Source organism: Pecten maximus, chromosome 4 (genome assembly GCF_902652985.1).
Source record: "Pecten maximus chromosome 4, xPecMax1.1, whole genome shotgun sequence".
NCBI lineage: Eukaryota > Metazoa > Mollusca > Bivalvia > Pectinida > Pectinidae > Pecten > Pecten maximus.
The window spans coordinates 41366974-41391731 of record NC_047018.1 but is presented as its reverse complement, the minus strand read 5'-3'; the positions used below and the strand labels follow the sequence as shown (position 1 = coordinate 41391731).

The 24758-nt window shown below is 34.2% G+C and overlaps 1 protein-coding gene across 1 annotated transcript; it reads right to left on the bottom strand.

Annotated features, from left to right (window-relative positions):
• Nucleotides 1-2412: 2412 nt before the first annotated feature.
• LOC117326110 (U6 snRNA-associated Sm-like protein LSm4) lies at nt 2413-24611 on the bottom strand. Its single transcript, XM_033882730.1, has 5 exons — nt 24516-24611; nt 17687-17728; nt 16746-16844; nt 14391-14565; nt 2413-7279 (listed from the first exon to the last, which is right to left on the bottom strand). The coding sequence occupies exons 1-5, from the start codon at nt 24516-24518 to the stop codon at nt 7200-7202; spliced, it is 399 nt and encodes a 132-aa protein (XP_033738621.1). The 5' UTR covers nt 24519-24611; the 3' UTR covers nt 2413-7199.
• Nucleotides 24612-24758: the final 147 nt, after the last annotated feature.

Below are 24758 nucleotides of genomic sequence, written 5' to 3'. Positions count from 1 at the left end.
GTCAAAAGATGGTAGATTCAACTACAAGTATAATACATGGGACCAATTGGTTGCCCGAGATCCTTTCTTAACCTTCACCCCGAGCCACATTAACAGAAATAATTTCCATAAAATCAGAGCTTTAAATTGTATTATTGAAGCATATACATGCTCCTACATGCAGGTACAATTCTTACGCCCTACCTGCAGGGCACAATTTTGGTCACAATATACTGACAATAGGCAACATATTGATGGCGACCATGGAATAGTTTTATTGTTAACATCGCTATATGTCATTTAGAAATGTGCTATTACCTTTTGTGATATGAAGTTTGACAAGTTCAATGCTTATCGATTATACTGTTGGTTCTATTGTCATCACTCTGGTTACTATTTATAGGACGAGGCATCACTGTAGTTTTGATCTGTCAGAAGACGCTAACCCTTCTGTAACACATGGGTCCCAGTTGTTCAAAGGGCGATTAGGCTAATCACAGTTTAACAACAATCTTAAAATCACAATTAAATAATTTCTGGTAAAAAGAACGTGATAATATTTTAATGAAACTGTAACACTCCTCCGTCTCTTACCATATTCCTATTTTAAGAATACACACGCTCAGGTTTTGTAGTAATGAGATTATCACTAATCAAGTGATTAAGCTAATCACCTTTTGAACAACGGGACCCTGCATGGACTCATTCTCCTTTTTATCATTTTTATGGGTCTCACAATGTAAACCTGTATTTTGATAATATTTTTGCCCTTGTTTTATGAACACTGTCACAAAATGGTCCATACTTTATATTAAACTTTAATCCGTTAAAATTACAGCTGTAAAAAAAAAAACCTGAAAAATTCTCCAGATTCATAGAGTGTGAAAAGCTGGATGAATATATTATACACTGGCTCTCCTAATACATGCAGAATTTGCTATTTTCTGAGAAAACAATCCAGTGTGCATAGACATTTTGGCAAAACACTCAAATTCAATATTTGTAATCTTTCAACGTATTCAGTGTTGAAGTTATGGGATGCAGTAAAATGCTTGTGCCAAAATATTTACTGGAAATTGGAAAACAGTAGTCAAAAATTTACTGCTGTCACATAAGCCCAGCTCGTGTGTTCATCATTTTGGGGCTATGCAGTTCTGCTGGTCTCTGAGGAATCCTAACATGTGCAGTATAGTAGCTCACTCCAATATTCTATCTGCTCCATGGATTCTTCAATACCGCACACCAAGTTATAGCTAGTGTCCAGTTCCCGAGTGTCTGAATCTATGCCTCAGTTTAATTGAATTAAAGAGCATTCCTAATTCACAATATTTTTTATGCTGCCACATACTACAATGTAAGTATATGTATCCAACATGTAAAGGTTTTTGTGAATTTATTTCTGTTAATAACATTAAATTGCACTTTATGGGCAAAGGGACCTGAGAATTTGTTAGTCTACATGTATTTGGACCTTCCTAGTGTATATATAGCACATTTTCAGATGTTATGTGGCGACTAGATTAAAATTTGGTAAAAATGACACCCCCAGTGCATAAATCAAATACACATAGACTGCAACAAATTCTCAGGTCCCTGTGTTTATGGGTAAAAGCTGGGAAAACATAAGTGTTCCATTTGAATTAGAAGTAGGTCACAAAAACCAATGGTTTGAACAAAAACTGGACCACCTTGCAAGATCCATGTTTTAAACAAAAATATGTCTATATGCAATCTATATTTTGACATCTGACCCCAATAACAATTACAGGTATATTAGATACATTATTTTTGGAACCTTTCTTCTGCTGTGGGAACGGGAACCAGCTTTATCATGTTGATAAGTGTTGATGCAGCGAGGTCAAAAGATGGTAGATTCAACTACAAGTATAATACATGGGACCAATTGGTTGCCCGAGATCCTTTCTTAACCTTCACCCCGAGCCACATTATCAGAAATAATTTCCATAAAATCAGAGCTTTAAATTGTATTATTGAAGCATATACATGCTCCTCTTCTTGATACAGGTAAATCTATGTCCCAGTTATGAAGTTCCTGTGACAAGTCTATGTTATTAGTTTTAGAGCTCAGATAGGATGGAAGATGGGACAGTTGAAGTTCAAAACTATGATTGTACCCCCTTCCTCTTTTCTAGTTGGGAAATAATAACCAGGTGTGTTCTTTTGTACCTGTAATTAATTACTAACATACTTATAAGTTTTACAGGTCAAATAAATGTAAATTAATTTTTGTTGAAATGATTTTTTCTTTTTGAAAGAATATTTTCCACGAAATTCATTCATAACTGCAATTATCATACACTTCAATACATTTCTCGTCTAAAAAAAAGTCTGTACTTGGTGAACTTCTTTTGGCAAATACACAAAAGATCAAAGTGTAGTGAGGTTGTAGGAAGCACACACGCAACACAGCAATGTTGTAAAATCAGTGTATTTTAATATCAAAACATGTTCTTGTAGTGATGGACAGAAATATTCCGTAAATTCCAGCAATACCTATGTATATATTGGCTGTCTTCAGCCATTCTGATGTCTAGCAATACATTTTTTATACACAGGTCGACAGCAGAATCCCTTTGATGCCAAACAGCAATGATATCATATTTACAGACTAATTAGCCAACAAAAGTCGAGGCCACAGGTGTGCTTTAGTAATCCTGAATCCCCTGCAGACCTACTTAAGCTGACCCGGATCAGTGGGAAAACACAGTCCTATGCAGGAAATAAGGGATGAACTTGTCTGAACTAAGATCCGATCAACTGACAGATTTGAAAACAATACCAGATTTTTGTATGACTGTACCTTTTAACCTTACGTATTATTCTCACCCAAGCTAATCAAATATTGAATTTATTTCAGAAAATTTTCAAAGATGGAATTAATTATCTCCTAATCTGTTAACAAATCTTATTAGGATTTTTTTTTTTACATTGACAAGGGAATCCAATTCAGAGACATTTATGTAACAGGCAAGACTGCAATTTGCAAACAAATTATGGATGCTTTGGTGAAAAATACGGAAGAATTTACTTTGTAAAGAGATTTTTTGTGTGAACATGTCATCCATAATCCTTACATTATCACCTATCATATAAAGTTTGAGTAAAACTGAAGGAAATCAGCTTTTGTTCATTAAAAGGTAATTCAGGAAATTTGATCGGATTAAACGCACAAAATGCATGTTTCACATCACAGTTAGGCCATGCCAAGCTGATTACTTGTTCTAAGATATTTTTATACCAAAATTATTGGTTTGACATATTTTGCACAATTTGTTTTTTTTTATTAAATCAATGTCTTTTTTTTATCAAATAATTAAAATAAGAAATAACTGTATCTCCAACACATTTACAATTTCGACAGATACCGTCTTCAGAGAAATTCAACACAGAATCTAATTTGTCTGGCCTTATTGTAACAAAGTACATCAGCACTGCAAAAGTACATAGATGATGAGATCAGAAATTTGTCAAAAAATTATTTTTAAAGTATATTTATATTATGCAGTTTTGATGCATTTAATTGAATGAATTTCATCAATCAATGTCATGTCCTGCGATTTTGAAGCTTGATATCGCACCATTTTCCATTTCTGAACATAAAGTATGACCCTATACTTATAACTGTCAGTGTGTAATTCCCTTCGATGTGTTTTACACATCCTGAAGATATTTAAGGAGACATGATGAATAGTATATGAGGATGATGTTTGTTATATTCGAACGCAATATAATAGTGAAGACAATTGCCCATTTCCTCCAAAAATCTCCTTATATACTGTCAATGTATTGATGTAGGTACACTAGCTCAGACTTTAGCTCACGACTGAATTTACACAGTTTAATGTGATGGTGAGTGGGCGTATTCACAAGCGTATTCACAATACGTACATGTACATTGTATAATGCTTATACATGTATAAGATCATCTTATAAAACAATAGACTGAAGCTACAATTAACACAATCATAATTAAGCGAAATCATTTCAGCACAAAAACTGCTAAAATCAAACTACTCCTAAAATATGTACACTGACAGTGACTTGTTTAACATTTTTCTTTATAACCGTATTCAAAACTAAAAATATTTTGTGGAATAATTTTTAGGGCCTGGTCTCCGTGATACAAAATAATCCTGGCTGTGTAGCTGTCTGTTATAGTAATACTAGCTATGAAGTACTAGTATTATATATTTATATTATAGCACTTTTCATTTACATGACGAAATACAACCACACCTATTCAAAATATCTCGAACATTGGAACAAAATACACAAATGAGATTACACATCTAAATACTGTTAGCATACTTGTATCATTGTGATCCTTATGAATATTTTGTGTGTAAGGTTTGAATTCAGGTTCAGTATCGTGATCCTAATGAATATTTTGTGTGTAAAGTTTAAATTGAGGTTCATCATCTTGATCCTAATAAATATTTTGTGTGTAAATTAAGTTTGAATTGAGGTTCATAATCGTGATCCTAATGAATATTTTGTGTGTAAAGTTTCAATTGAGCTTCATTTCCATGATCTTAATACATATTTTGTGTATTGAAATCTCCAATTTGAGAAATTCTCCAAGAACCAATGCCTTGCTAAATTAATATGTTTGTCTTTGTTCATCTACTAGACTCCAGGAGGATGCGTAGAGGACACAGAGCATCAGTTATAAGCAGGCCGTGGTCAGGTGTAAGCTTTGCCCTGATGACAGCCTGCCCATATGGCCGTAACATGAAGGCAACCATGATCAGCTATGGAAGAAGGCAGAATACACCAATTGGAACCTTGCTTCAGGAGTTGCACCTCTTCTTAATCTATCTGTTAATATTTTGTATGTAAAGTTTGAATATTTCAAGCAAACTTCCAATTTGGTTCCTTTCATGTACTCATTAGACTGGGTACCACCAGACCCTACCGGGTAAGTTCTTTTTGTTACGAATTGCCAAGCTAAAGTCTAATACTAGATTTTCTGCCCCTAGTATGTAACTTGGGTAGAATCGGACATATCCTAGGGACCAAAATCATACAGCGCAATTTTATTTATAATTTTAATATTCCAGAGACACCGGGCTAGTCTATGTTACTAGTATGTACTGATATATGAGACAGGGAAATCTCACGCCCTATGTACCCAAGAAATTTCTTTCTTGTCTAATTGTCTGTGACCTTCACATGACATTTGGTGCAAAGTTATGTCACAACTAAAATGATGTTATATCCAATTTTCTTGCTGACTCAAAACTCACAAGGGAGAAAACAATGTAGTCAAATTGAAGAATTTGGAAATTGTAGTAACAATTTATATCACTTTATGCAATTTAAAATATAATAAATGTACAAGAAATAGAATCTATTGCCTGTAAATATTCAAGATCAATTTATTTTAATCTCTAACCGACATTCTGTAACATCACAATTTTTGCTTCGCCAGTCCAACTAGATTTCATTACAGAATGTCAGCCGTCAACTGAGCTGAAGATCAATATCAATCTTTTAGTATATACAGGTAACATTTTCTATAAAGAAAAAAAATGAAATCGTAATAGGCAGATGAAGTTTCTCTACATGTACACTGATGATATGTAACAGTGTCTTCAGGAATACCAAATATATTTCACAAGTGGGGCCTAAACTTTGATATTAAATTGATACATTAAATTTCAAAATATTAGCCACACGAGTGAAATATATATGGTATTACTGAAGATACTGTTAGATATTCTGTTTATTACATTTTATAGCAAAATATACCGAATCAGCTTTTGGTTTTCATTTTGTCGTTTGTAAGGAGTGTTTTGATTGGTCAAATCAGAAAAAGTAATTCATTGGTAAAATTGTAATGAATATATTTCATGCATTTTGACAAGTTTTCAATGAATTTTCATGGCTTTGATTTTCAATGGAATTTATTTAAATTTCACATACAGAATTGTTTGCTCATTCCTCTAATAATATTTGTATAATTCTTCGCAGCCTTTCAATTTTTTAGAATTTTAGCAATGTCATTAAAAATAAAGAACAAAACATCATACTTTTGTTATAGTGCATAAATTTATCTATTTCAGTAAAATCAACACAGGAAAAGTATGTTAACAATATCAGCCAAAACAGCTTACAGTTGCCTACTAGTGTGTGGAATTTTAAGAAAATCCTTAGAAAAATGATTTCATAAATTTTTTATTGAAAATATGTCAAAAAGCATGAAATATGTAGTAAACATATTTCGTGACCCAATACTTATATGGCATGTCACTGTAGTACAAAGGCTTTTCCTACAGGTTTATACTAATAGTAGGTACCAATTTGTTCTAGTTTGAAATATTTTCAGGATACATGTAATTTTGATGTGAAAATATTGTTAAATCAAATATATTTTCATCGAGAGTAGCTTATGAATGATATGGAAACTGCTCAGGGCATGAAAATAAGATCTCACTAATACAAGTATGCATACAGTAATATCAAACATACATTCATGTCAGATCAACATTCAATGATTAATCTTGCCACACAACGTCAGACATACACACATTCCACTTTCATAATTCCAACATTTCACATTCATTTGTTCTCTAACACTTCATCATACCTACTTTCATACCTGTATTGTTACCCTTTTTGTCGTGGCGATGACGTGGTTAAGAAATTAAACTTAAGTGTATGCAGCATATCTTATTTCTTGTAGATTGATGCATAAACTAGGACCTTTTCTTCATTTCCTTGGGATAGGGCATTTTTGGCGAATTTTGAAGAAAACATGCAAGAGTAAACCAAAAATTTTAAGGAATTTGGCATATACAAAATAATTTCAATTCGGAATGGAACCGATGTCTCCAAAAGCCCTTAGGAAAACCGGAAATACCCATTTTCATCATTATATAATTAACGCAGAATTTTGTATAACTATGATCTCTTAGAAAATACTTAAAGACAAATGAGTTATTTCTCTTCAAAAAACAGTACATGTAATTGTACATGTCCATTTGCTAAAGGAAAATTGCAAAACAGGAGTAATTTTGTAACTCTTTTTACCCTTGGAAGAATGTTTGAAATCGTATTCACAAGCAGCTCAGAGATAAATTGTAGCATATGATATATGTCTAGTACACATTGGCCGAATTTTTTAACCAACCCGATACAAAAATGGTAACAATATATCTAGCTCAGATATTGCCTGTCTCCTCCTAACAACATCACACTCAATCACCCCTCCCCTTTCCAGGTCTCTGCTGGCCACCACGGCCCCCTCCTCTTCCTCCTCCACGGCTGCCGAATGCACCTGTTAAAATACAAGAGATATATGCATGTAAAATTGGTTTTGACATTGAACAACAAAATGTTGGAATGATCTGTATCTGACACCAACAGCATCACACATGCTTAATAAATAACAAGGGATCCCAGAGAGATCTTTGGTGCCAACCAGCGAATGATCATTATTTCATTGTCTACCTGGAATGTAAGACTGATCTTTTCTCTAATTTTCTTATTTTTCATACTTTCTTCCTCTAAATTATCTATAAAAGGATGAACCTAGGTACATCAGCTTTCTGAGAAATTGTGATAAAAAACTTCAAACTAAGGTGGTTACCAGTTACATTTTTTTTTTAAATCAGTCTTAAAATAAACCATGACAATAAGAAATTAAAGAAAACCTACACATCAAGTTTTAGTAATATCCTTCTACTGTCAAAATCCAAGATGGCTGCCAGTCAGCCAGTTTGTTTTTCAAATTGGCCTCAAATTTAAGTGGGCACAACTAGGGACCAAGGGGAGCATATATACACATGTCAAGTTTGTGAAAATATCCTGTAAGTACTTCTTGAGTAATACAATGTAGCACGTACTAACAATGTTCAACTGTCAAAATCCAAGATGGCCACCTGTCTGCCATTTTTTTGCAGATCTGCAGAAAATTTATGAAATTACATCTTATTTATCCTTGATCTATTATGACGACTGATTGCCACTAGATATATTTATATATATAAATGAAAGATTTCATATTTACTTAAAAATACTTTGCATAAACTTAATTTTTCAATGATTGCAAATTTAAAATAAACTCATATTAATCATGTTTGTTGGTCTGAATGGAAGTGAGCGAGGGGTCCCAATTAACAGCCCCATTATACCTTTTCATGCCTTATCTGGGAATCAAGCACCAACACATGGTGGAAGACGAGTGTATTATAACCGTAACTCCAAGGAACAAATTCATTAAACTTTCTAGAAAACTTGATTTCACTGACTTCCAACTTTACAGAATATTAGCCGTTCAGACAGTTTTAATAAATACGGTCGTAGCAGTAAACAGATCTCGCAACATGTAGGGTGTACGTGACTACATAACCTTCTTACTCAATACTCAACTATGATTTATTGTGGAATTTCTGCAAAATGACAGAAGTTTGGTTCATCGAATGAAGCATATAGCACTGAAGCTTTGACGGAAAACAGTGGCATGTTTTTCCCCAAGACTATGATCTAAATGGTCCATTAGTGAATATTCAGGCATCTACGGAATACATCAACTGCCGCAGAAACCTCAACAACATATTTCCTATCCCATATCCAATATATTTCTATCACGGAAATCTATTCCGACAGTTAAAAGATTTCATATACAAGATTTTTTGTCGAGATTTTGTTCCTAGTCATAATAATTGTCAAAATTCTCCACACCCTATCAATGCACCTAGTGTACTTTGTCACATAAAGCATCATGCTAATCGGAAGTTATGCCAATTCCAAAGGTCTTGGCCCTGAAACATATCTTTATGACCCCTTTAAATATTCCCTTAGTGCCCATAAGTTTGAACTGCTAAAACAGTAGTGACAGGCTGACTATAAACACTTATTCCCAAACAGGATTGGAAGTAAAATTAACGAGATTTCTGAAAAATATGGCAAAATCTCAAAAGTGTTAAAAATATCGGATCTTACATTTTCTTACGTCTTCAGAAAGAAACCTGTGCTGACATGTATGATCACAGGAAACAGAAGCTGCCGATATCACTAACGTTGTAAAAGGTTTTTTTTAACGTTTTTATCCCAAAGTGTGATTTCCTGTCAATTAAAGTGTCATCCATGTTGGGATTTTGTGACGGGAAAAAACAACATATTGTCAAAATAAAAACCAAACATGGGGAGATAACTCTGATAAAATGATAAACATCACAGCTAATCCAACTTTATCATCGATGTGGTAGGTACTACAAGTAAAAACTAGCGATACAAATGTCCGCAGGAGAAAAACCTTCGTAGCCAACACAAGCCATTCTGTAACACACGCGTCAGAAATGTGTATGTTTGTCTCGTGAAGAATGAATTTATCTCAGATTTTAATGATAAACTTCCAGAGGCAGACGTAAGAGTACGTATGTAAAACAGTGATCCTCCGAACCCATGTGTCTTCCTTAGATAAACTCAAGTTACCTATATACTATAACACACACATTTCTTTCTATACAAAAATTTAACCTTCCTGATTGTCAAATAATGGTTGGTAGTATATTTTGTTCTGCTTGTGCATGACATTTAAATTTGCAGCAGCTGTGTTAAAAACACAGATTCCAGGGCGAATAATAAAAAAAAAACTGCATATCAGTAAAATTAATCTGAAAAATGCTTTTACAGTAACATGACTACCACCAAAAATTTCTTATAAAATAGTAAATTTATGATCATCTTTTCACAGACCTCTTAAAACTATATTGACCCAATAACCTGGTTCTTACTTCCTGTTTAACAAGAGGTCTTGGTGTCCACCTTTGAGTGACCTTTATTGGATCTACGTACAATGTAAGACTAATTTTTTCTCTGTTTTTTCTCTTCTTCCTCTTAATCATTAAGAAATAAACTTTTAATAGATAAGGGTTAACAAACTTCAACTAAAACAAGAGGAATCTAAATGAAATTCAAGAAATATCAATGAAGGACTCCCTGCGAAATATACTTCAAATGACAAAATTCAAAATGGTCACTTGATGGCCATATTATATTACAATTAATCTCATAATAGAATTTATACAACTGAGGGTCAAGAGGAACCTAGATGTGAAATTTGAGAAAGATTTATGAAGAACTCTCTGAGAAACATAGAAAACAATCTTCAACTGTCAAACCATCTGATGATTAAAATAACAGGATAGTGGGTTAGAAAGGTATATCGGTCCATGATAGGTTATCCAGAGAGCCTTACAGACAATGCAATCGTGGGTTAAGATCCAATATGGATGATACGATCCCTAAATTGGTTGATTTGTGATGTTTGTATCACAGGACGCTCAGATTAAGACCATTATGTGCTGTTTAGGTTGTGTCTCTGTGCACATGTGGCAAAGACACTTTCATTATCCCATTGCTCAGGATAGCATGTGACACAGGCCTTCCATATAATGTTCAGTGAGGTAGCCACCAGCTACAACAAGGGGGGTCCCTGTCTCAACATTTACATTGAATCCTTGACAGACACACCATATATCAATTGCTGCATTTTATTATTTTGGTGGTACACATGCAAATGAAATATTGAATTCCCGAATGTCACTAAATTTTAAGTGTAGGTGATATATCAGAAGTTCAATACAACTGAAGTTAGAACCCATGTTCCAAGTAAAAAGTGCCAGTGACAATTATAGGCCCAAAAAAATTGTTTTCTTTGATGGAGGTCAAAGGTCAAATAAACGTAGATAAAAAAACCTACGTTTAAACATTACATGTATACTTCCTCACCTAGGTGAACCCAGGTCCCAGGTATGAAGTTCCTTCAGTGACAAGTAGTGTAGATAGAGTCCGGATAATATAAAATGTGAAAGATGGACGGATGGACAAACACAATGCAGACTTTAGTTACCCTCCTCCCTGGTTTCTCTTGGGAGAACTATTTAACAAGGCATCGCAAATGATAACAAGAGGCCCATGGGCCTTGACGGTCACCTGAGTTTCGAAATATTTCAGTTAATTCAACTGACCCTTTTGGGCCCTCCCATCAGTCCAAGGGGTCAATCAAGGCCAACATGTGCATACCATCAAACTGTCATCCCATGCTGATAATGCTAACAAAGTTAGACTGAATTCCAATGGAAATCAAACAAATGATAGTCAAAAATGTGATTTCCCTATATAAACTTTAATAAAGTTTACCCCATCCCCAGGGGCAAATGTGTGACCCCAGAGTTATGAAATTCATAATTTTGGTAAAGCACCTTAATTAAGACCCTTTCATCTATGAAGATTGTTTGATTCTACCTTTTTTGGGTCTTGAGAAGAAGTTTCACAAAATTTCAGTTAATTTGACCTTTTATAGCCCCGTCCATTAGGCAGCCCCTGGGGGTCAGTCAGGGACAACATGTGCATACCAACAAACTAGTCACTCCATGCATATGCTGATAATGTTAACTAAGTTAACTTCGTCTCAGGTGATCTAAACATTAATTATTTATACCATTACACAAACTTAATTGATGTAGTCAATTACTTGACTATAAAATGAAGAAGATTGATCAAATTTTTTTACAAATGAAATTGCTTGATCATGAGTTATTACAGAAATTGAACATACATTATACTTTATCCCTTCCTCAACTTTGTCACATGAAGTGACTGCTGGTGAAAAAATCTTCAATTTGCCATTTGAGTTTGAAAGCATTACAGACAAGTGAATAAGTATTTTTGTATTCAATGACTTTGTCAAGTAAGAAAATCAAAATCAGTCAACCATGACCAATGACAGAGACCCAGCTGATATGAGATTTGCCTGTTATCTTTTTGTACCATATCTCCTCATCTACATCTGCATCAGCTTTTTAGATTGATCAACGGAATGATTGTCGATTTTATCGTACAATATCAAGGGCTTTTTATAAAGCCAAGAACAATGTTAGAATCATTATATCATTTACCGGCTCCACAATGAACATTAGCAGTGATTTATATGCAAACTGTTGGTCTGTGAATGCACTTCCGCAGGAATGTCTGTGATATGTTAAAAAGAATGGCATTCATTCACTGATAAATGTCCTGTCTACATTAAGACATCCAACAGAGATTCTTCAGTTATTACATCCGGTATCTTTGTCAAATGAAAACAAAACTCTTAAAGAAAAAAAAAGTTACCCTTGGATCTCAAATACAATATACAAACTGTTGAGCTTTGTGAAATTTCTCCTTTCATTTTTGAAGAAATGCATAAAGAATGACTATTTCTAGTCAAATTTTAATTTGTTTTTAACATCAAATAAGAAACGTATCATTGTCAGTTTTACAGTGTAACCATGACACTAGCCAATCATCTCCTGGGAATTTCCATGAGGACTGATATTGCATGTGTACAAAACTTTTAAAATAAGTACAAGAAAAGAAAGCAGATCATAGGCCTTTTTTAACAAAGTAATACTTTTAAGGTGGTCAGTGCAGTAGCAAATGACAATTTTCTGATGAAACTAAACAAAATGCCAATTTAAGATTGTCTGTATCCCTAATAAATTCATATGTAATGCTTTTCAAAAGATGTGTAATTACATAAATAAAAATGGAAATCCTTGTTTTGTCAAGATAACATGTAAATATGTATGTAGGGCTCCCCAATCCCATAATGTACTGCAAAAGCTGAAGTTCTAATTATATAATGTAACCAAAAATGGGCACATGGAAATGTCCCTGAAAGAAAAGTGCAACATTGGTTCACCACAAAAAAGAGAATGATTCATGACACAATGACACCATCCTAAGATATCTAGGAGGAGAGATAGATCCCTAGAATACCATTAAACAGAGAAGCCTCCATCTATTTGATACTGTGTTTGGTGCCTTAGTTCAGGTTTGGGTGAAAGTGTACATTTTTTACACTATGCCTGGTTCTGGACCAGTTTATTATACCCGACTATAAACAAGACTTTTTCTCACTGATTCAGAATGGGGCCTCTGCCTCATTTTTGGAGGAAAATTTATCAAATTGGATTATGGGAAGAAAATTTTCAGGAGCAAACTAGAAATTTTAGGAATTCGGCTTAAATATGAAATAAATTTGATAGAAAAAGGGGCCCATTATTGGCCCCAAAATACCCTCAGAAAAAGCCTTGATCAACTTTATTTTCTATCTCAATAATGGCTTAATGAAAGAAAAAGCAAATTAAACATTTGATCTTAGCTTTGATAAAGTCGTTATTGAGATAAAAATAAAGTTGATATCATAATCTGAGTACTGGCCTGGGACAGGGTGCAGCATATACATATTCACAAAGCCAATGTATACTGCAGTGTTGACATCACTTCACTTCTGATATATACATCTTCATTGTGCCTGAAGATAGGCTATTCTAAGTCAAACTCGATAATAGATTGTCCAATAAAGTCAGTAAAAGAAGGAATGGACATCTAAAGGCAAAAATTATTTATGTGTGAACCAAATAGGATCGAGTGCTGAACTATTTAAACCCTTGCACTCTTCAATAACCTCTTAAAATGCTCTAAAATACTGAAAGTGTATCAATTCACCATCTGCTAATATTTTATATATTTTGATTCTTAAAATTCAAAATACATATTTTTTTTCAGGCTAGGAATATCTAACTTAATTTGTTTAACAAATGTTTAAAATCTATAAGGGCCAGAAGTTCACTAGCTCCATCCTTTATGTATTTAATGATAACTTGCATGGTTACATCCCATCAAACCTAGCTGTCATAAGTGACCTTCCAAGGGAGGTTGAAAAAGGTCACATATGACAGGTGGTCTCTTAATCCAGGTTCTGGTAACAAGTAGAGTAAATAATATTGGGAGGAAAAATACGGTCACATATGAGAGTGAGTCACTGAATTCAACTGGTCACTAAGGCAGGTTTAACTTGTGTATATTTTTAACATGGTTCTGTACCAACTTGACAAAAACAACGAAGCCATACTTGTTCACATGTGCAGGTATCAATTTGTAACGGCAGATATAATCCAATAGATTCCAGTGAAATTAAAACCTGGAGACTCTGGAGTAGAAAAATATTCTACACTCTGAGCTATGTCTATCGCAGTCACTAGTGGTAATTATTTTAATCTGCTGTATGGATTAGTTACATTTAAGATCATGTTAAAGTTTGTGGAGTTGAGTAAAATATTGTAACTGACATACAGGCTGGGAGTCAGTACACCAATACATTAATGGACCAAGGGAGATAACTAGTTATATCAGTAGCCCACTCATTGTGACAAAACTATCAACTGTACTATATGCAGTTACCTAAATTCCGATTTTGTTCTTCAGAGTTAAAAAAAAGCAAGGCTTTGTATTATTTTCATGTTTTCTAACATAGAGAAGGAAAACCTTATCTTCACACCATTTTCAATTTCATAAATTCATTATCTTGTCAAAATAAATGTTCATTGGACCCTTACCTCGACCACCCCGGCCTCTCTGTGGGCCACCCCTGCCTCTCATCTCTCCGCGACCTTTGGATTTCTGAATGACCTCTTCCTTCACCATATCGATGACCTCGTCGGGGATACGTAGGTATTTGATGGTGCTTCCTCGGATATAACACTCCGGCATTCTCCAGAAACGGTCACCATCCTGATCAAACAAATGAGAATTTCTTAACAGTGACACAACTTAAAGCTTTAAAAATTTCTCCTGTGGATTTCATGTGAAACAGAGTTTAAAAACTAATTTGTTATTGCCAGATTTGTATTGTGAAAAAAAAAAAAAAAAAAAAACCCACCCCTTCTGTGTATAGTGTGTTACAATTTGCATATTGTCTTTTTCCTTTTTGATAAATTTATATTATGAAGAAAACAAGAGATCCCAGAGGGATCTTGGCGCCCACCATTGAATGTTCTTCATAGGTTCCATGTCAGATTGATCTTTTCCCTACTTTTCTCTTCTTCTAAGTCTTACTAATCTGTGTAAATTCAGAAGAAGCCTCTAGTACTTTTCAAACAAGGGCAACCTATATATAAAATTTAAGATTTGGGCACCAAGGGGAACCTATACATGGAATTTGAGAAAGATTCCTTCAGTACTTTCTGAGAAATAGCGATAACAAACTTCAATTGTCAAAATCCAAGATGGCTGCCTGTCGGCCATGTTGTTTTCCGATTGGTCTCAAAATGCAATATGCATAACTAGACATCGAGGGGAACCTACATATGAAATTTTAGAAAAATCCCTTCAGTACTTTCTACGAAATAGCGATAACAAACTTCAAATGTCAAAATCCAAGATGGCTGCCTGTCGGCCATGTTGTTTTTCCGATTAGTCTCAAAATGCAATATGCATAACTAAGCATCAAGGGGAACCTACATATTAAATTTGAGAAAGATCCCTTCAGTATTTTCTGAGAAATAGCGATAACAAACTTCAATTGTCAAAATCCAAGATGGCTGCCTGTCGGCCATGTTGTTTTCCGATTGGTCTCAAAATGCAATATGCATAACTAGGCACCAAGGGGTACCTATATTTGAAATTTGAGAAAGATCCCTTCAGTGCTTTCTGAGAATTAGCGATAACAAACTTCAATTGTCAAAATCCAAGATGGCTGCCTGTCGGCCATGTTGTTTTCCGATTGGTCTCAAAATGCAATATGCATAACTAGGCACCAAGAGGAACCTATATATGAAATTTGAGAATGATCCCTTCAGTGCTTTCTGAGAATTAGCGATAACAAACTTCAATTGTCAAAATCTAAGATGGCTGCCTGTCGATGATGATGATGGTGGGCTAAAAATCCAACTCTTTCCTTAGAACGTACATATTTTGTCTTGTTAAAAATTTTCATCATGGCTAAAACATGCCACAAAAATGATAATGATGAACGTTGATTTTAGCCAGCTTGTAAAACTTGATAAGAAAGAAATATACACACACAAAAAACGTGAGTTTTTTTTAAAGATTATGATGGCTGATTTAACCATTGGTAACTAAAACAGGTGATACAGTGTAATTATGATAAATTTACAGAAAATACTTGAAATATCAACTAAATAGGAAAACACATACATGTACTTATATCAGTTACTGAAATCACCATCCAAATTAGACTGGTCTGGTTGATGGATTAAAAAATGTCCATTAAATTCTTAAACATTTTTTAAAGAACTGTCCAGAAAAGTGTTTAATGAAATCAGTCAATATTTGATATCTTTCTATCGAAAACACACAATTCCATCCCTGATTGAGATCCTATCATTAGATTGCATAAGAATGACAATTCCATCGCTGATCGAGATCCTATCATTAGATTGCATAAGAATGACAGAGTTATGTCCCTTCTTGATAACACAACTTGAAACAGACACATCTGATTTTAAATCCATTTTATTGGGGGAATAATTAGCTTTTCAGTGAATGGTGTGGCTATATTCTGTTTGGTATTTGTTATTTCAACATACCAGGAAGGAACACGATTTAAACAACACCATCTATTACTATTGTGTTGCCATTATCCTTCCTTTTTTCGAATGCAATGTCAGAAAGAACAGTTGAAAACATGTTGCTTTAAAATCAATGTATTAGTTTGCCAGAATCATATGTTTTCAAAGGTTTGAAAATATTGAAAGCAGGCAATCAACTCTACGAAAATTCCTAAAACATGGTAATATACACCAATGGCCTAAAGTTGACCTCTAATCACCATACAGTCCAAACTGCAAACTATTCATCCCCATCTTCATTTACATATTTCTGTCTTCATATTTTAAATTCAATTTTCCTTGAACTGTTCGTAGGATGATTTATGTATATATGAGTCTTACCCTTGATGTGCAGATGACTTCTCGTAGATTGATATTCATCCAGTTATCGCAACTGACCAAATGACCGTTGTACGTCTCTCCATTTTTCAACTCCACCAGCTGTGAAGAAATTAAGATACAAATAAAACAATAAGGAAAATATATCTTTTGATGATTTAAAAAAAAATAAAAAAAAGTACAGAAATGTTTCTCCCCTTTATAAACAAAAGCAGTTAATTGTTTTTAGGGTAAATATACTGTAAAGGTGGAAACGTTAACGGAGTCAAAATTTTCGCTGATTTCGCCACTATTTAATCCCCGCGAAAAATATCCACAAGCGAATAACAAAACACATGAAAATATTGACGAGCGAATATTTCCACCAAATAAACTAAATGCAATAAGGTATACCATGCCTGCATTCAAGTGTCATATCGTCCGTGATGTATAACGTTGTCTGCATGGTCGTTCAAGAGACATACATGGCTATTTATACTGATAAGAGTAATGAGTAAAAATGATAGTATTTTATCTAATTCAATGTTAACTGTATATCATTAAATTTTCTTCATTTCGTGATACTTATTATCATTACTACGTTACTGTACAGATTCATTGCAGAACTTCTATGCCTTTTTATATAATACATTTTCATCATGCCTGACAGCGTGAAAATATCCACACCGCGAACAGCTTGGAATCTGACTCAGCGTAAATTTCAACACGTAAAAATGTCTACTTTTACAGTAATCATGGATTCAGAATAGTAACATCACAAATTGTCCCATTTACATCTGTATGTCAAAATCAACTTATGAATTGGACCAAGTTACAACATCTATATGTCTCTTTTATCTGAATATGGTTTAACATTAATTTAAGGATGTTGGTGGAGAATTCGCATTTAAATCATAACAGATAATGATATGCTGACATGTACAGCAAATATATAAAGGACTTACCATAGGGTGGTTTACAGCTGTTCTCAGAAGTGATAGAGGTAACTGAAAGAGAAAGACATCAGTATTATATGTCAGAAAATACTAGAACTGTCGCCAGGATGGCTGATTAATACCCCCGCAATCTGCACGAGTCAATGGTGAATTGTAACTGTTAATTAGAGGCTAACTAAGATAACCCAGTAAAATAGTGAAAAAAAAAAAAAGTGGCATGCACATCTACACATGGTCCTCTATATTTGAGTGAAGTTTCATTGAAATCCGCCCTTCGGTTTAGGAGGAGTTGTCCGGACAAACTTAAAGTTATGGTTCTTATCAGAAAACCTGTTTATAGTGACCAGTTGCCATAGCAACCATAATTTTGAAAAAAAAGAAAGTGGCATGCACATCTACACATGGTCCTTTATATTTGTGTGAAGTTTCATTGAAATTGGCCATTTACTTTAGGAGGAGTTGTCCGGACAAACTTAAAGTTATGGTTCTTATCGGAAAACCTGTTTATATGATACTAGTCCTTATATCAAGAAAACAAAACATTGTAACGCATTAAATTGATTTTAATGAAAGTTGATTTGTGACTTAAAGCTACTAAAATGAATAAAGAAACCAAACAAGGTTTTGCTCTAAACTTTTCGTTTCGTCGAACACGATTTAGAGCGAAAAGACCCTGATCCCCATATACTGCCCTTGAAGCCCTCATCACACACTAAAACGTACTGCCTGTTTTTATATTTATCTATACCCCTGCACAAAAGTTAATAAAAACAAATTAATAAAAACTACTGTTAATAAGGTTCCCCTTTTTCTTGCCTCTGCGTTATGACCGTGGAGGACATAATCATTGATAACTATGAAGCCTCTGTAAGCTAAAGGAGAATTGAAGATGAGCGAGTACTTGAGAGTGAGTAGAAGGTACTCCAACAATGTCAGAGGATAACACAGTGAGAAACTAATGACAGGCGCGTTGTTACCTCTAACTTCCCAAGGTGGATTTACACTCGCACAATGTCAAATTTTCAAAGTCAGGATTTTGATCATGTCAAGCAGCTAATTTACGTTGAAGTGTTCAATAATGTCATGTTATGACATCTTTTTCATAAATCATCATCAATTCCACAAAAATAGCACTCAAAGACACAATCATGATTATTTTCATTTCCAGGCTGCATTCTGGTAACAACTCAGATTGGAAATGGTGGTCCAGTAAAAACAAAAATAGAATATAAAGTGAAGAGAAACAAAAAGCTAATAACTTTGTACTTTATATTTGTTCTGCTTGGTACACACATTCTGTATTTTTCACAACCAATGCCGCCTTTTTCGAAAAAGGTTGCATGAAGAGGTGTAGCCCGAGTTTCCTCTGGCCCTGACACCATTTCTGGTGTAGGGTCAGAGCGCACTACTATATGAAAACATGGAATTATCCGACACCGTTTTCTTTTCGCTCCATCACGCATTGATTGGGGTAGTAAGTTAGGCCGCCTGCGGCCTACATACAGTTGAGTGTAGACTAAAGGTTACACCCAAGTGCACTCCAAGTGCACTCCATTTGGACTTGGAGTGCACTCCGTTTGGACTCCAGGTAAACTTGGAGTGCACTCCAAGTGGACTCCGAGTCTACCTGGAGTCCTGTAAGACACCATGCCTACCCCAGTTCTACAATCAGACTATATCATATATATGTATTAATGCTTCGATGCTTTTAATATAATTTATATATAAATAAATAGATATTTACAAATTACTTTTCTTCTGTTAATATTACTATTAACATTTGTTTAGTCTACTAGGAATATTTATTTTATTGTTAATACATGGTAATAATGCCTATATGTTAAATTTATATTTATTAAGATCCATAAAAGACAGTTATGCAATTTATGCTATAATCAGGTTTCTATGAAAGTTAATTGCTTATTATTTCATTAACATGTAAGTAAATTGTATTTCATTTTATTAAGGAATTGAAAATTATTTCAATTAGAATATTTATTACTGTACATATATCATGACTGTAAAGGAAGTTCAGATAATATATCTATATTATGTTATTGATTATTCAAAATATTCAAAGTTTACAGTATTTAATGAATTATGTGTTTTTTATATAAGATATTCTCTACATATATGTACTCAATTCAGGCAAGTAATTATAGAATAAACAATCATTTTAGTTTATATAGGTTATATATTTAAATGTATCATTAGAAAAATATACATTTACAACTGTACATATTTACGAGCATTACCTAGTTAAATTAATATTCTGACATAACGTACACACAGGTATGTAGTTCTGGACTACCCATAATAAATGACAGTATCTGTTTAATTGCTATTATGATTGGCCATGCATGGCTGACTCTGGCCTGACACCCCTGATACTGTGCCAGGTGAGTTTTAGGAGCCAGCTACAGGTGCTGCCTTGAGTTCACAGAAATACCTGTGTCAATATTGTCACTGTATGGCTTCAAATGATGAAGCTGTGCAAAGCAGGGTCACAGTGTTATAACCTCAGGCCAATTAACAGAACAGGAAGATTATCTCCTGACTTGAAGGAAAGGATTGTAGCTCTCCATTTGAGAGGCCTTAATCAGACCAAAATTACATGTATAAACGAAATGCCAGTGTAATTAAGGTGGAAATGTCTAGATAAGTTGTAAAACCATTAACAAATTGAATAACAGGTTTAAGAAGACAAACTCTATTGAAATGAAGTCATTCTTTACTGAAATTAGAAAGTAAAAATAAGCTGTTTCTTATTACATTGTAACCTGTCTAAACCGTAAGTCATTGAGACCAAACGTATTGGCTGGTTTATGCAGGTGTCCGGTATGTAGAGGTACAATGTTGAATGATACAAGTTCAAAAATTTTTTAATTCAAATCAAATTGAGAAATGATGCAGTTCTTATCTTGTTATATTCAAAAATATAAAGACATTGCTTTAAAAAAATAATTGTAAAGAAAGAGATTAAAATAAAAAAAAAAATAATAATTTCAGTGTAATTCAAAATGGTATAATGAATGTAAATTCACCATTTCCCAAAACCAACCTATAGCCTTATACCAGTAATTAGTACACATTGTTCTCATCCAGGAAATAAGATTATAGAGCCTAAGGTAAAATTTGCCTCAGGGCAGTTGGACAGGCAACCTATGTACCATTTACCTGTAAAACTGACCTGTTGGAACTACATTGTTTTCTATTCCCATTCAGTCAATATCTGTCATAGTATATATGTGTCACTCATACATTTTATGTAACAGATACAGGTCATGAATGTACAATGGTTGTTCAAGCAAATTATAAAATCATAAAGTTAAATGTTCAATCTTTAAAAAAAATTGCATAAAGCCCACTGCAGTTGGTGTATGGAATGTTTGATAAGTATTGACTTAACTCAAACATGAAAATTATGTATATCTATGTTGATTTACATATTGACCTCTAATACTCTATACATGCTTCCATTATAATATCAAAGCAGAGACATATATACAGAGAGATTAGTAACATCGCTATTTCCCCGTACACGTAGTGGCTCCCTTTATTCGTGACCACTCAAGCATATCCCTTATCGAGAGCGTCTTGTCTCCTATCAAACACACGCCAGCGCAGGTAAATCGGGCTTTGCGCATGTGTGTATCGTAGTATTGGAACTTATTCGACATGTTCTGGTTAATCCGCCATTACGTCAGACCAAAACATCGTCATTTTAAATACACACAGAAAGCACATCGTTTTATTTTGGCCACTACAAAAGTAACCACATTAACCAAAAACTATCAAACTTATGGGATATAGTCTTATTGATCATGCACATTGTTGCCATTTATCCGTATTTTCTAAAATCCACTGGGTCCTATTCGACATGTCCAAGTTTGTAAATAGCCGCCATTACGTCAGACCAAAACATCGTCAATTTTAAACGCACACAAAAAGCACATCGTTTTATTTTGGCCACTACAAAAGTAACCACATTGACCAAAAACTATCATACTTATGGGATATTGTCTTATTGATCATGCACATTGTTGCCATTTATCCATATTTTCTAAAATCCATTGGGTCCTATTGGACATGTCCAAGTTTTGTAATTATGCAGCCATTACGTCCGACCAAAACATCGTCAATTTTAAACGCACACAAAAAGCACATTGTTTTATCTAGGCCACTACAAAAGTTACCACATTGACCAAAAACTATCATACTTATGGAATGTGGTCTTGATTATCATGCACATTGTTGTCATTTATCCGTATTCTCGAAAACCCCATAGGGACTTTTCGATAATTGGAGATTCCCGCCGATCTTTCCTGCGTTGTGCTTGACTTTCATACTCAAAATACAAACACTTGGACAGCAAATTGTGATATATTTCATATTGATGACACTTCTGCACTTTGATATTAATGAAATTAAAGCACATAATTGGATCTTGGTGATGATTTCAAATAGAAATTATCGATAATTATGTGTCTGGTTTTCAAGTTTTCTCCAATATGGCGTCTAGTGAAGACTGAACCGAGCGACCGCAAAGGATTGTGGGAAGGTCAGGGACCACTACGTAAACACAAAGGCAAAGAGAGTGTTGCCAATCTCTGTATATAGGTCTCTGATCAAAGACATAAAATAATAGTACCAGTGTGAAATTTTTTTTTTCAAATATTTTTTTTTTATATTAATGACTTATAACTGTTTTAATATTATAATACTGTTATAGGAATGGACAATCATATAATTTCAGAAGTGTCAGATATCGACCGTCACAAGTCCGTACCTATATTCTATATGACCTTGGTATAGGTCAGCCTGAGTTTCCTCTAGCCCTGACACCATACCAGACATGGTGTCAGGGCCAGAGGAAACTCGGGCTAGGTAAAGGTAAGGTATGATGACCAGTTTCCATCTAACAATTAAGGGGGGGGGGGGGGGGGGGGGGGGGGGGGGGGGGGTCTTTATCTAGTTAGATGACTGTGTGTACACCTGTCCAGATCTTCACACCTTATGAGGTAACTTGAAGGAAGGGGTCATTATTGGGGTCAGTGTAAGTCTGACTTTTCTCCACACCCCTGTAATCATCACCCTTGATATACAATGTACAGGTAAATATTGACCTGGAAGTTGATATAATTGTTAAAAGAACTCCATGTATGACCTGGATTTAATGAGGCTGTCATAACAAAAAAAAAGTTGGTTTACCAAATAGAAATGTAAGTCTGATGTTAAACTGTAAATCAAAATTAGACATTAGATCCGGAATATGCTATCGAGGTGATAAAAAAACCTTTCTTTTTTGTTGTATGTTAAGATAAATATACACTGCTGGAAGAAAAGTATTTGAAATATATTAAAAACAGTACTTAGTACTTCCAGTACAAGTTATGTCCAGTACACAATGAAACCCTACATTTTGAGAGACCACAAACAACTTGCCAAATACATTTTTGTTTATTGCCAATTTTCTACTATTTGACGTGGCTTAATTGTTAAAACTCTTAAAATCAAAGGAATGCTTTCATACATTTTTCAACGAAGTGCCAGATCTATTAATTTTATATAGGGTGAACTAATAGAAAAAAATCAATTATATTAGATGCTGTTAGTTAACCAGCGAAAAATGAACCAACAAAATAATAAGATGATATATACAAAGATAAAACAGTAGCAATATCTTATTGTTACATGTTTAAGGAGTCAAAATGTATAAGAGTATACATCTATCTATAAACATCATGTATATATGTACTTGGTTGCAGGTACATATGATACATGTGGACCCAGGTAGGATTGGGGCCTGATAGGACTCCAGGTAAACTTGGAGTGCACTCCGAGTGCACTCCAAGTTTACCTGGAGTCCAAACGGAGTGCACTCCAAGTCCAAACGGAGTGCACTCGGAGTGCACTTTGTGTAACCTTTAGTCTACACTCAACTGTAGTTAGCAATATGGCGTCGAGTCAAGTATGAAATTTTGACTATTGTAAAGTGATGGTCTATACTGACCGAATAAAACACCTAGATAGGTTGACTAAATGGGTGTTCTGGGGTAAATAAATATCTCATTTATCCATATACAGAATGTATATGTAAGGTAGGTGTTATGTCACGCACGATTTTATTGTATTTGCACCAAAATCTTAGCGACACCAAACAGTGTTGGAGAATTCCACGTTTTCATATAGCGCGCTCTCGGCCCTACACCAGACATGGTGTAAGGGCCAGAGGAAACTCGGGCTATTAAAAATCAAGGCAGACCTTGGGTAGTGTCAAATAGGGTTCAGTTGTTAAAAGTCGGTTGGCGTAAGAACCAAAAAATAGCCAGAGATCTTTAGCTTGCTGAAGTTATTAGAACGAAGCCATGTTTCCAACATTTATGATTTAATCACAGGGGCTAGTAACGATATAAATGGGGAAAAAATGAAAAATAAGAAAAAAACGTACGCAATACATATAACATAGTGTGTATTGCGTACGTTTTTTTCTTATTTTTCATTTTTCCCCCATTTATATCGTTACTAACTTATATATATATGTGTGTGTGAAAGTAAAACAGATAACATTTCGATATGAAAAAAAGCAACACAGCATACTAATTCTATATGTGGGCACATGAGGTACATGTAAGCGTTAGTCAAGTGGCTTTCTGTCATAAAGAATCTGACCGAGTTAGTGATTTTGAAGTATATTATAACAACAAAAAGCCGGTAAATTACTAAAGACACTTACTTTGAAAATGTGTTAATAACTTGACCTCGCTAAATGAGACTAATAAGTATTATTTCGAAATAAAAACCCGTTCACAATATAATGTAGATAAACCACACTTACCATTATTGAAAGTGCATACAGTAATTTTCGTTTGGTGTTGCTCGCCAAAACGAAATCGAAACGTGAAGTAGCATAAACCGGAAGTACACATGTGCTTTTTCGGCCAAAAAGTAGAAAAGATGTCGTAACAATAATATTTGCTATTTTTGATGAAAATAATTACAGACAGAGAAAGTCGAGTCTAAGGTTTTAGTTACAATGGCATATTTCATAATTTATTTTACAAAATAATTAAAAAGAAAT